This window comes from Siniperca chuatsi, linkage group LG11, assembly GCF_020085105.1.
Source record: "Siniperca chuatsi isolate FFG_IHB_CAS linkage group LG11, ASM2008510v1, whole genome shotgun sequence".
NCBI classification, from domain to species: domain Eukaryota; kingdom Metazoa; phylum Chordata; class Actinopteri; order Centrarchiformes; family Sinipercidae; genus Siniperca; species Siniperca chuatsi.
This window is the reverse complement of record NC_058052.1, coordinates 4,119,798-4,132,786: the sequence shown is the minus strand read 5'-3', so window position 1 is coordinate 4,132,786 and position 12,989 is coordinate 4,119,798. Positions and strand designations below refer to the sequence as shown.

The following is a 12,989-nucleotide window of genomic DNA, read 5'->3' as shown; positions in this document are numbered from 1 at the left end:
GGGTGAATTTTGTATTGAGGTGGTAGTTACAGTTGGTATGTGACTGGGTTGATCTGTTTTATGATGGTGAAAGGACCAATGAATCTGGGACTGAGCTTCCGGCAGGGCAGACGCATCCTGATGTCCCTGGTAGACAGCCAGACCTTCTGACCAGGCTGATAGACCGGAGTCGTAGACCGTCGTAGGTCGGCCTTCATACGGCGTCTGCAGAGTGCTTGCTGTAGCAGTGTCCCAGACCCCCTCGCTCTCTCGGAACCAGTAGTCCACAGCAGGTACCTCTGATGGTTCTCCTGACCACGGGAAGAGACGGGGTTGGTAACCGAGTATGCACTGGAAGGGAGTGAGTCCAGTGGTAGGCTGGCAGAGGGGTTTCGGGGCGTACTCGGCCCAACCCAGGAACTGATTCCTAGAGTTCTGGTGGCCATGGCAGAAGGTACGCAGGAACCGGTCGATCTTTTGGATCTTCCTTTCTGTCTGCTTGTTAGACTGCGGATGGTATCCAGAAGATAGGCTTACTGTCACCTAGGAGGAAGAAGAAGGCTCTCCAAACTCTGGAGGTCCACGGTCTGATACAATGTCTTCTGGGATACCATAGTAGCGGAATACATGCTTGAAGTTCTGCAGTCTCCATTGCTGTGGGTAGGCCCTTGAGGGGTAGTAGTCGGCATGATTTGGAGAACCTGTCCACCACTACTAGGATGCATGTGTTGTTATCGGAGGCCGGTAGGTCGGTTATGAAATCCATCCCTAGGTGTGACCAGGGCCTATTGGGAACGGGAAGAGGAAGTAGCTTGCCAGATGGAAGGTGGCGAGGGCTTTTAGAGATAGCACAGTCCTGACATCCCTTGGCGTCTCTTAAGTATTCTGTTCTCATGATCTGTGAGTACCAGGGATGCCAACCAATGCCTCCACTCCTCTAGGGCCAGTTTTATGGCTAGAAGTTCCTCTCCACCGGGCTGAGCTTCCAGGAGAAGAAGGCATATGGGTGGAGTCTGGCGGGATTCCCCTGCTGCTGCGAAAGCACCACTCCTACTCCCATAGTGGAGGCGTCCACCTCCACGACGAAGGGTTTCTGGAGTTCCTTTATGGTTGATGGAGTGGGCCAAGTTCTTATGGCGTTGACCTTCCCCTCGTCCATCTGGATGCCACTGTGGCTGATGTTGTAGCCAAGAAACTGCACTGAGAGTTGGTGGAAAGAGCATTTCTCAGCTTTTAGGAAGAGCTGGAATCCCTCAGGCGTTTCAGGTCCTCCACAACGTGGTGGCGATGTTCTACCATGCTCCGGGAGTAGATCAGGATGTCGTCTATGTAGACCAGGATGAACTTGTGGAGGAACTCCCACAGCACCTCATGGATGAAGTCTTGGAATACGGAGGGGGCGTTGACCAGACCGTAAAGCATGACTAGGTATTCATAATGTCCAGTGGGAGTTATGAAGGCTGTCTTCCACACGTCCCCCTCACGTATTCGGATGAGGTTGTAGGCACTGCGGAGGTCCAACTTTGTGAAAACAGTGGCACAGCGGAGATGTTCCAGAGCCGCTGGGACGAGGGGAAGTAGGTACCGGAACTGGACCGTGATCTTGTTGAGGCCCCGGTAGTCGACACAGGGCCGCAAGCCACCGTCCTTCTTGGCCACAAAGAAAAAAACTGGAAGCAGCAGGGGAAGTGGATGGACAGATGTAGCCTTGTAGTAGTGCTTCAGGAATGTACTCCTCCATAGCCTTTTGTTCTGGGATGGATAATGAATATATCTTCCCGCAGGGTACTGGCTCACCCGGAAGTAGATCTATAGCGCAGTCCCATGGCCGATGTGGAGGCAGCTTTGAGGCCTTCCTGGAGCAGAAGATGTCTCTGGAGGGGGCATAACACGAAGGGATGTCCACACAAATGTCCATTTAGCATGCCGGTACCATCTCGGAACATGGAGCGGGAGGTTGAGGTCGGTGTGGGGAACAGTCCGGGAAGCAGGTGTCGCTCCACTTCAGAATCTGGCCGGGGGTCCAGGAAATGACTGGGTTGTGCGGCTCCAATCAGCGGTTGAATCCTCCAGAACCAGTAGATGTAGTTGTTCCCTATTGGGGTACACCCCACCTGGAGTGTGACTGGGGCCCTGGCGATACGTGATAACTGATTCTGCGACTACAGGGATTCTGCCCATTGGAGAGCACGTTCATGTAGTTGGGAAATGATGAAGGCCACTTTGGACAGATCGTCAGGGTACATGTTAAATGGGCAAATGTTTTTCATGTTCACCATATGTTTAGTGTTAGCATGTTAATATTTGCTAAATCAGCACTAAACACAAAGTACAGCTGGGGCTAATGAATGTCATTAGTTTTCCAGGTGTAATTTTGACCTGATGATGGAACTAGAAGAAAAGTTTCTCACAATTCATCGTGAGTGGGACGAATGTTTGCACCATATTTCAAGCCAGTCCAACAGTTGCGTGACATTTCCCTCTCAGTCATGTTCCCCAGAGGATGAATCCTAATGACTTTGGTGATCCTGTGACTCTTCTATCACCACTGTTTTTGACATTTCAGTCTGGACCAAAGAGTTGGACAGATCGACTGACAGCTCGACTAACCAACCAACCAACCAACCTTGCCATCCCTAGAGCCATTTCGCGAACTCTACCAAGAATATTTAAAGGGGATCTCCACCGATTTTACACATTAAGTCTGTTTACAGGTGTTGGGGAGTACTACTGCATACATGAAAAAAGTTGTATAAAGCATTTTATGTCTCCAGAGGGAGCTGCATGCAGTCTGATATATGTCCTCAAGTGATGATGTGGAAAATATTTTCCTTGATATAGACATATATAGACAATCAAGTTCAATAATGATTCAGGTTGTGTTGCTAAGTGAAAAGTAATGTTTCCTGATTAATGCATATAGTGTTGTAACAAAGCCTTTATTTTTATATAGTTTAGAATATACTGTAGATTATGAAAAGTGTCTACATTTGATGGACATACATGAGAGTTGTGAGAATAAAATGTGCATGCTCTCTCTACACACATAATACCAACAGCTGTGGGCTTTGATGCGTTTTGCCAAAGGTCGGAGGGCTTTGATGCGTTTTGCCAAAGGTCGGAGGGTGCTCGTTTGTTGCAGAGTTATATGCTTCATTTTAATCAAAGATTCCATTGAACAGAGCCTGAGAACTTTTGTGATAAACTTTCCGTCTGATAAAGAGACAAAAAAGACGCTCTTCTCAGAAGTCATATCTCTCTGCCCGGATCCTCCTGTTTTAGTTTCTCATAAACAACCTTATCCTTATCTTTACCCAATGTATTCAAGGACAGTTGAGGTAATTGTGTTTTCTTGTGTAATGGCACCCTCATGCGGGTAAAAGCGTAATGGCACAATAATTCATAACCAATCAGAGATTGTCAATGATTTCCGTGTTTTGATTATGGACCAATAGGGAACATTCCAACGACCAGCCAATAGGAGCACGTTTTGAAAATATAAGTGAATACACAACTGAGCCTGTTCAGTTGCTTCATGAACCAACTCGGTTTTACATGTACTTTGTTATTACATTAAAATCTATATTGTATTGGACTCTATTCGACTCAAGTGTTTTATTGAAGAAGAATTAAACAGTGTGTGAGAGGACCTTAAGACATCTGGCCCAGCTGAAGGTTTTTCTCCCAAAATGTCACTTTAGTCATTATCAGTTGGGACTGAAGACTACAAGTTTGAAAATGAAAAAAATCCGGGTGTGTGGAGCATACCAGACCTGTAGCCGACTCTTGAGGCTAAAGGCTCAGGGTTACAATGACCGCTACTAGCATAACACACCTGAATCTCCAACCAAACTGTCTGTAGTCAAGATGCATTGTGCATAACGTAGGCGCCAGGTTTTGACAAGGAACAAGAATGCATGGAATTAAAAAAGACGATACGATGGTTCTGCTGCAGCTATTTAGATCCTTTTTTCAAACTGTCCATTGTGAGTCCAACAATGGTATAGGAGTACATTGCTGAATCGGTGAAGTACTCTTTTAATCTGCTATTTGGCAGAATTTGGTTTATATCACTGCTGTTTCTGCTGTTTTTTTCGCTATGTGCATTGAATGGGAGTAAAGCAGTGACAAATTCTTCATTCATCTATAAAGAATGATATTTATGTTCAAAATGTTCATTTGTGGACAAAGTGTTTATCAGCACTTTGAAGAACTACTGTGCTCAAAATATGCTTTACACCTAGGTATTTAATTATTAAGAGCACACACAAATGCAGATATGCACAGCTGTGTATCTGCACTGTAAATGTCTCCAGAAGGTACAAAGTCTTTTCACAAATCATAACCAAAAATACTTCAGCACTTCAGATTCAACATAATTTAATATTAGGGAATTTAATACTTGAAGACATGAAAAATTGTATGTATGATACCAGTGTGATTTCCCATGTAGTAAGACTTTAAGAACAAGTATAGAGTGCGTTTGTGTCTTATTGTGAATGGTGTGCGATTGCATGGGTCTACATTAATGTGTGAGGTCTATCAATACTTGTTGACCAAATCCATCCAGAGGGGTCAAGCCCGGGGAGTTTTAGCAGCTCAATACTGTAACGGCGGCCACACATCTCCGGAGAAATTACCTATCGACTGGCTCCATCAGAGAGGAGAAATCTCCTCCCTGAGCCACAGCCGACATTGATCCTCCCCAGTCAACATGCTGGTCTAAAGAGGAAGCGTGGTCACTGCCACACAGGACCAGATTACATGAAATGGGTGGGCAGTAATTTGATTACACAAATTTGTAGTTCATGAAATAAGTAATCCAAATGTTTTTAACGTGGGTACAGAATATCAAGACGTAGGGATGTGTTGATCATGAGTGCAAAAGATCAAAGGAAATCACCTCAAGGAAATACATATTTTGTACATGTTTGTTTGAGTTTTGTGCCTGAATAACAAACTCTGGAGTTAGCAGGGAACACTAAACTGCTTGGACCCAGCAGGGAGGCTCAACAATTAATGAGGATGATCAGAATAGCAGAGGTGGTTAAAGACTGCATGTTGACGCTAACTGTATAGGAAGGGCCTTAAAGAGTGATGCTAGCTGATGTCCTTACATGATGGCATCAGAAACCCTAGAGTAACTCAACTCTGAGGGTATGAATTCATGTTCTAAGGAGATTATGTGTTATGTAATGCCCAAATCAGACTACACGCACCATTTGAATCGACAGACGTGGGGCGTCGAAAATGAAATTTAGTGTTGGGCGCAACCATTTTTGGTTTTATCCCATGTAATGTAATAGTGGTAGTCAACCAACGACTGATCTCGTCTAGTTTGACAACTTTTACAACGTTTCATGAGGTGACCAATAGGAACACGGAGCACTCTTACGTGCACAACTGCAGACAAAGTGAAGCACAAAGGAATGATTTTTATTTTATTTCAGTGAACCTGTAACCATTTGACCATCATCTTCAGGTCAGAAGCATCATACCAAATCAATCTGTACACATGTACACTATGCACCCACACACTAGTGAGAGACTGACAAGAGCCCACCTTCACTGCCAAGTGACGATGAATGGTTCCAGTTGCACTTTCATTCATAAAACTGATTACATACATGAAAGTCTGTTGTTGGTGCTGTCAGGCGGAACAGTGAAGGTCATCCCTGCCACCTTACCAATCACCTCTGTATGTCACGTAAGTCGTGAAAGACATCAAGCTAGGGTTGGTTGGGGTCCAATGTGTAGTCTGCCATGTCTTTTGGCCAATAAATTAATCTGTGATTGCTTAATATGACTAATTTGATCAGTAATCATTTCAAAAGGCAAAATTATTGTGTAGTCTGATTCCAGCATTAGGATAGAGGGTGTTGTATGTTGCACAGACTATAACTCCAGAAATAAAACTGACTTGACTGAACGATTGGATCCCTGTTCAGGGGGAGCAAAGCATAGGAATTTAACCAGTAAAACTAGCGTATGCACAAACCTGCAGTGAACATAAAGTGTAAACGTCTCTCTCCTCTCTCCTTCTGTCACTTTCAGCAGACTACCTCTGCTGCTACAGACTCTGGATCTATGATTGTGGGCCACCTGCTGCCCCCGTGTTCCTGCTCGACAACTGCTACTACAATTATTATTAGTCTTATCACTATAATTATCATTATTATTCCTATCACAAATCATTCCTATTATTATTACTTTATTAATACTACCATTACATTATTACTATTTACAAATTCTAGGTGGAATTTGCAGTTTCTGCCTCTTAAAGGAAGTTTTTCCTTGCCACTGTTGCCAAGTGCTTGCTCATGGTGGGATTTGTTGGGTCTCTGTAAATAATATTATAAAGAGTACGGTCTAGACCTGCTCTATAGGAAAAGTGTAATGAATTGAAAAACTATATGTTAGCTCCAAATATGAAACTGTCATTGTCGGTTAGACTACATCTCAACAACTATGATGCTAAGAGTTAGGTCTGTTTGCCCTTGTGGGTGTAAAATATGCATTAAGTCACTTTTACAATGTGGCTTCCTATTGTTGTAAATAATTACATAACACTTAATTGCTACTGAGAGCCCATTAAAGGTGATGAAAAATACATGTGATACTGACACCGGAAAAAGTGTTGCAACTCCCAGAGCATCATAATGGATTAACAATTAAAAAGATCAACAACTGCATTAAACGTTGCTGGCCTCTGTGTATGCTCTGGGCACGTTATCAAAGCTCATAATAGTGTTTTGTGTGTCTGCTCTTCTGTATTTAATGCGTTTTGCCCTCATAAGGAATGACAGGACAGTACAGAGAGATATGCATATGCGTACACATACACACTTAAACAGATCTCAAAGGGAGGTTGAACATGCTTGAAAAACACACATGTACAGTACATAAATACAGTACACCCACGTAAATACACACACTGTTCACTCGTTCTCTATATGCTTTAGACAGGGAGGTGAGGCGGCAGTGATGGTGTTGTTAATTATCTCCTATTGTTATTCAGATTCCCTAAAGCATCCTGCAGTGTCACATGCTTAACCCTTCTGCTTCTGAGTCTTGTCGTTTGGAGACAGTCTTCTGTCCACTGGACGCCCACCGAATGGTAGTAATTACACCGTTTAGCTCTAGGTTCAAAGGCCTGCCAGACGGTAACTGCGTTCACCAACATCAACATCTTTGGGGGGATTGGTGCCATCAGGTCAGAGAAAGGCAGATAAGGGTCTGGTCCTCAGTCATAATCTCCACGCACAGTGTAAAATACACTTACACTTGTCTGTTTTTAAGCAGGTGTTTAAAATGACAGTATATATACAGTTTTAGTCCCATAGCTGGAGCTTTGTTCAGTTCTTTGAAGGACTAGTGTAGTATAGGCATGGATCTTTGTTCAAAACAATGATTATCTCTGGTAGGCTTGCAGCACTCTTGTAGCTCCAAGAAGAGAGTCTGGTGGAAATGGATGTAGATGTAGAAAAGCAAAAAGGTGCATTACAATTTTTATGGCTCACCTTTCTCCCGCTCTTTCCCTCCCTTTTCAAAATTATATTAAAATTGACATTAAACACATAAAATTGATCTTTTACTTATCTATCATGTTGATCATATTGAAACACTACAGTGGCGATTAGGCAGTCTGAGCCATGCTAACTCACAATATCAAACTGGAGGGTAGTGGAGTTGGTCGGCTTGGAGCTCATAGAGGTTATCTGTGGCTCGGGCTTCACTCTAACCAAACATCAACTTAACTAAATGGGGGATGAATACACAATGCAGGTTATGACTTCAACTAATTAGGGAATTGTTCAACAGAGACGGTACCGGGGAATTCAGCAGGGGGCGAGGATGGAGAATCGATGGTCAGTGAAGAGGAGTATGTAAGCAATTTGCCAGTTAATGTGTTCCCAATATGAGCTGAAGGAGGCAGACGGTGGCGGGGTAGAGAGACTATTTTACATAACACTGCAAACTAAAAGGGCAGAGCTTATAGAAGGGTTAAAATAGATACTATAAAAAATACCTAAAAACTGGCAATTGTGAATACCTGTCATTCTTCCCACAATTAGTACCAAAATCAAAAATAGTAGTAAAATCAGCAGTCTGCGATAGACAAATCAGGGTATATCTTTGTCCTGATAGTTGTGTGAAGGTTTATTGTCCCATGCACCTCCCAGGACACATCCACCATGACTCAGCAAGGAAACACTGTCCGAAAAATAAAGAAGGAATTTGGAGATAAAAACTTTGGAAGTTACCTACTCGATTTGGCAAACACACACTGCTCAAATTTCATATTTACTTTGTCTGAACTTTGGAATGCATTTTTGCACGGAACAAGGACTGTGGATTTTGTCCCCCATGTTTTACAGTGTAGTCGCCCTGTGAAGGAATCGCTTTGTGGCCAGTATGGAGAGGAGGAATGATTAAAGTGACCAATAACTCTTTCTATATGAATATGGCATGTGAGTATCATTTTAAGACAGACTGTACATAAATCACATGCACTCCTACTTTTGTCTTGGTTCGTTGTCTTGGTTTGTACATTTATAAATGAGCTGCTCATGTGACTAGCTAACTAAATAGAAATTAGAGCGTCTTTATCTTCTGTAATTTGACGTATTTCCGCATCTTTAGATGTGATTGGATTGCTCAGAAGTGAGTGTAGCTTAGCATATACAGCACCGCAATACAGAGCTGTAGAGAGATCCATGAGAGACACAAAGCTAGTGTGCTACAGAGGACTGTTGGCCTCCACACACACCTCCCTCACCGGCATTTTTAGACCAGGAGGAGGATAAGAGTTAAATTAACAAATTAGACCTCTGTCACATTCTTTGTTTTACAAGCTGAAATCCAAACACACACCTCCTACTATGATATTGCTCTGCTAGCTACCCACTAGCTAATGGTCAAATGCAGTTATATGATGGGTGCAGTTAACTAGTCACACCAAATCACATTTGATTAGATAAATTAAATGCAACCACCCCTGAGTTCAAGATGAATGTAGGAATAGAAAAGAAAGGGATTTTGATATAAAAAAAATACTGAAAAAAGATTGTTGGGCTTATATTTAGCACATAAGAAGAGATAATGAACAATTACCACAGGATTAGAACTTGGAAAATGTATTTTTCAATTCACTGTGTCTTTAAGTCAACTGCTGTCAGTCACCTGCTGTACCTAAGGTCAAGAATGAATTATGAAGCTGAACCTTTAAGCCAACCTGGTTGAAAAGTTCTGTAAGTGCTCAGAGAAAAATGTAAATTTGAACATCTACAATTACATTGCAACTGGCAAACTCCATCTGCTGATGAAGATCATTTGAAATGATCGTAAGCTTCAGAACAGCTACTAAAGGGGGCTTGAGGTGGACTTGTCAACAACCGTTTAACAGTTTTCTGCTGCCTAGTATGGGATCCAAGGATTCCAGGATTTAGGATTCCAGACAAGTAGGCAATTGTGTCAGTTTTAAAATAGATTTTTCAATCAGTTTTTCCCCCACTTACATGTGTTTTCCGTTTGTTACTTCTAAATGTCTAACAGAGGGACCTTCAGGTATGTTGGAGATAGGCAACTGTAGGCCACTTATTGCCCCTCCAGTGAATACTTGAGAGAGTCTTCTTATAGTGATGTTAATTCCTGGTCAGATCTTATATGTCCACTTTATGTTTACGTAGGCCAATAATAATTACAATCTGGATTTGAGGTGAAAATAGCAACATACTCTGCAAAAACTGTTAATATACTTAAATATTTAATCAGCTGTCAACCTGTCTACTGACCCACCACATGACCATGAGGAAAGCATAACCTGACCAGCAAGCCTAGTTGTTTTGTATGAAGTCAGAGAAAGGCCTATGCAAATGGTAACCATGGTAACAATCTGTACTAGAAACAAGTTTTGTAAATCACCCAATACCATTTAGTTAAGCTACTGATTGATCAATTCCACTGTACATTTTGACAGATAGTATTTTTATGTGTGCGAGAACTGTGCATTTTACCAGACCATTTGTTGGATCTCTGTAAATAATATTATAAAGAGTACGGTCTAGACCAGCTCTATAAGAAAAGTGCAGTAAGATAACTTCTGTTATGAAGTGGCGCAATATAAATAAATTAAATTGAATATACCAGCAAACTGAGTGTAGGTGATCAGTTTTAGGCCGATTTTTTGCATCATGGCCAAAATCAACTGCTCCACTGTGAGGAGAATTCACTCCATTGCCAATGAAGCTTACTGCACATCGTGATTGCTGCAGCACATAATCTCTTTTGATAAACTAGATTGCCACACATAATATTCAAATCAACCGACCATCCATGTACTCACTACACATGTGGAACTGCACACAGCCGGGGCTTTTTTTCCCTGTAGTGTTTATCTGCTTATGAATTGGAAGGTTTACCAAGTCCTTTGTGGGCATCAAGGCTGGTGTACTCGATGGTTCCATTGTGGCCCTTCTTGGGGTTTTCCTTGTATTCTTTGTGGACTCCATCAGGACAGTATCTGTAGGACAGCCCATAGTCTGCTAGGTAGACCTACAGCACAAACAGGACACACATACACATTACTAATTACAAAGCCATTCAACAAAAAAAGTAAATTTATCTTGTCTTCTTAGTGACGTAATCCTCATTAAAATGAAAAGCTGATAACTGCAACCATTTGCATTATTAATATAATGTGCACACAGAATCACAGCCCTTAATTGCGATATATACATAAAGTGTAGAATAGAGCAGACCTCACTTCTATGCACATACGAGATAATTAGAGGAGGTCAACAGTGGACTAACCTGTTCAGGGTCTCTGTAACCCAGCATGAGGTTGGTAGCTTTAATGTCTGCATGGACGTACTCGTTCTCATGAATATACTCCAGTACAGCCACCTGGCACAGGCCAAGACAGAGCATATACACACAAAAACAAGAATGACAATTATGATAAGAAGACTGTAATGAGAAGTGAATGCACATTCACTTAGAGGCATGTTCTGTTCACCTTATGGTAAAGACAGGGGTCATTATCTGTTAAAGGGGCCTTTGTCTTGTGTTTTCTATCTGAGCCACTGGAACTCCAGCTGTGTTCAGCTTCTTTAAACAACAATCAATGAACATAAAAAAATAGAGTCTGCCTTTTCTCCAGGAAGATGATCTCACCAGTCCTTGACCAAGTTGGAGCACAGTGGACTTCCTCAGTCGACCTCTATTGTGCTCGCAGACTTTCTCAAGGTCACTGCCCAGTCGATCCATGGCCATGAAACGATACCTGAGTAGTAGAAGAAAAAAAGCAAAGATCAAAACCTTTTTTCCTGATTCTGAATAACAAACCATCTCCTAATTCCTGAAACATACAATGGTGTGAAAAAGTGTTTGATTTCTTAGATAACACAAGAAGATAACACAAGTAAACACAAAATGCAGTTTTTAAATGAAGGTTGTTATTATTAAGAGAAAACAAAATCCAAACCTACATGGCCCTGTGTGAAAAAGTGATTGCCCCCTAAACCTAATAACTGGTTGGGCCACTCTTAGCAGCAACAACTGCAATCAAGCGTTTGCGATAATTTGCAATGAGTCTTTTACAGCGCTGTGGAGGAATTTTGGCCCACTCATCTTTGCAGAATTGTTGTAATTCAGTCACATTGGAGGGTTTTCGAGCATAAACTGCCTTTTTAAGGTCATGCCACAGCATCTCAATAGGATTCAGGTCAGGACTTAGACTAGGTCACTCTAAAGTCTTAATTTTGTTCTTCTTCAGCCATTCAGAGGTGGACTTGCTGGTGTGTTCTGGATCATTGTCCTGCTGCAGAACCCAAGTTCGTGTCAGCTTGAGGTCATTAACAGATGGCCAGACATTCTTCTTCAGGAGTTTTTGGTAGACAGCAGAATTCATGGTTCTATTTATCACAGCAAGTCTTCCAGGTCTTGAAGCAGCAAAACAGGCCCAGACCATCACAGTACCACCACCATATTTTACTGTTGGTATGATGTTCTTTTTCTGAAATGCGGTGTTACTTATACACCAGATGTAATGGCACACACACCTTCCAAAAAGTTAAACTTTTGTCTCGTCAGTCCACAGAGTATTTTCCCAAAAGTCTTGGGGATCATCAAGATGTTTTCTGGCAAAAATGAGACGAACCTTAATGTTCTTTTTGCTCAGTAGTGGTTTTCGTCTTGGAACTCTGCCATGCAGGCCATTTTTGCCCAGTCTTTCTTATGGTGGAGTCATGAACACTGACCTTAACTGAGGCAAGTGAGGCTTGCAGTTCTTTGGATGTTGTTGTGGGGTCTTTTGTGACCTCTTGGCTGAGCTGTCGCTGTGCTCTTGGAGTAATTTTGGTTGGCCGGCCACTCCTGGGAAGGTTCACCACTGTTCCATGTTTTCACCATTTGTGGATAATGGCTCTCACTGTGGTTTGCTGGAGTCCCAAAGCTTTAGAAATGGCTTTATAACCTTTTCCAGACTGATAGATCTCAGTTACTTTCTTTCTCATTTGTTCCTGAATTTCTTTGGATCTCAGCATGATTTCTAGCTTTTGGTCTACTTCACTTTGTCAGGTAGGTCCTATTTAAGTGATTTCTAAATTGAGAACAGGTGTGGCAGTAATCAGGCCTGGGTGTGGCTAGAGAAAGATTTTTAACACAATATTCACAAGCAAAAGCTATAAAATATCTTACACTGTTGACATAATTATAGACTCCTAAAAGAGTTTAGCATTAACTGAGACAGTCAGGAAAAAAACTTCTCATATCAACAAAATGCGGAAAAATACTGACACTGTAAGGTGAGAAACTTTGTTTCCCCTCACGAAAGTGAGAGGAAACAAATTTCATGCCTAAAAATTTACAGTATATCAAAATAAATACTGGACTTTGAACCCATTCTGAAGCCATCTTTCCAAGGCAAAGATATATGTAATCTGAAACAGAACAAGTCAACAGATAAGAAAGCTCTTTGGTTAAAACTTTCACTTGTGGTCAAAAAAAAA

At 41.9% G+C, this 12,989-nt stretch overlaps 1 protein-coding gene across 3 annotated transcripts in view; it reads right to left on the bottom strand.

Moving 5' to 3' along the window:
* The window catches only part of vrk2 (VRK serine/threonine kinase 2), a 42,893-nt gene that overhangs the window by 24,005 nt on the left and 5,899 nt on the right, over positions 1 to 12,989 (bottom strand). For all 3 annotated transcript variants that reach the window (XM_044213975.1, XM_044213976.1, XM_044213977.1), the window contains 3 exons: positions 11,155 to 11,263; positions 10,792 to 10,884; positions 10,401 to 10,533 (listed from right to left, as the gene is read on the bottom strand). In XM_044213975.1, the coding sequence (XP_044069910.1) occupies positions 10,401 to 10,533; positions 10,792 to 10,884; positions 11,155 to 11,263 (335 nt within the window). The remainder of the gene's footprint in view (positions 1 to 10,400; positions 10,534 to 10,791; positions 10,885 to 11,154; positions 11,264 to 12,989) is intronic.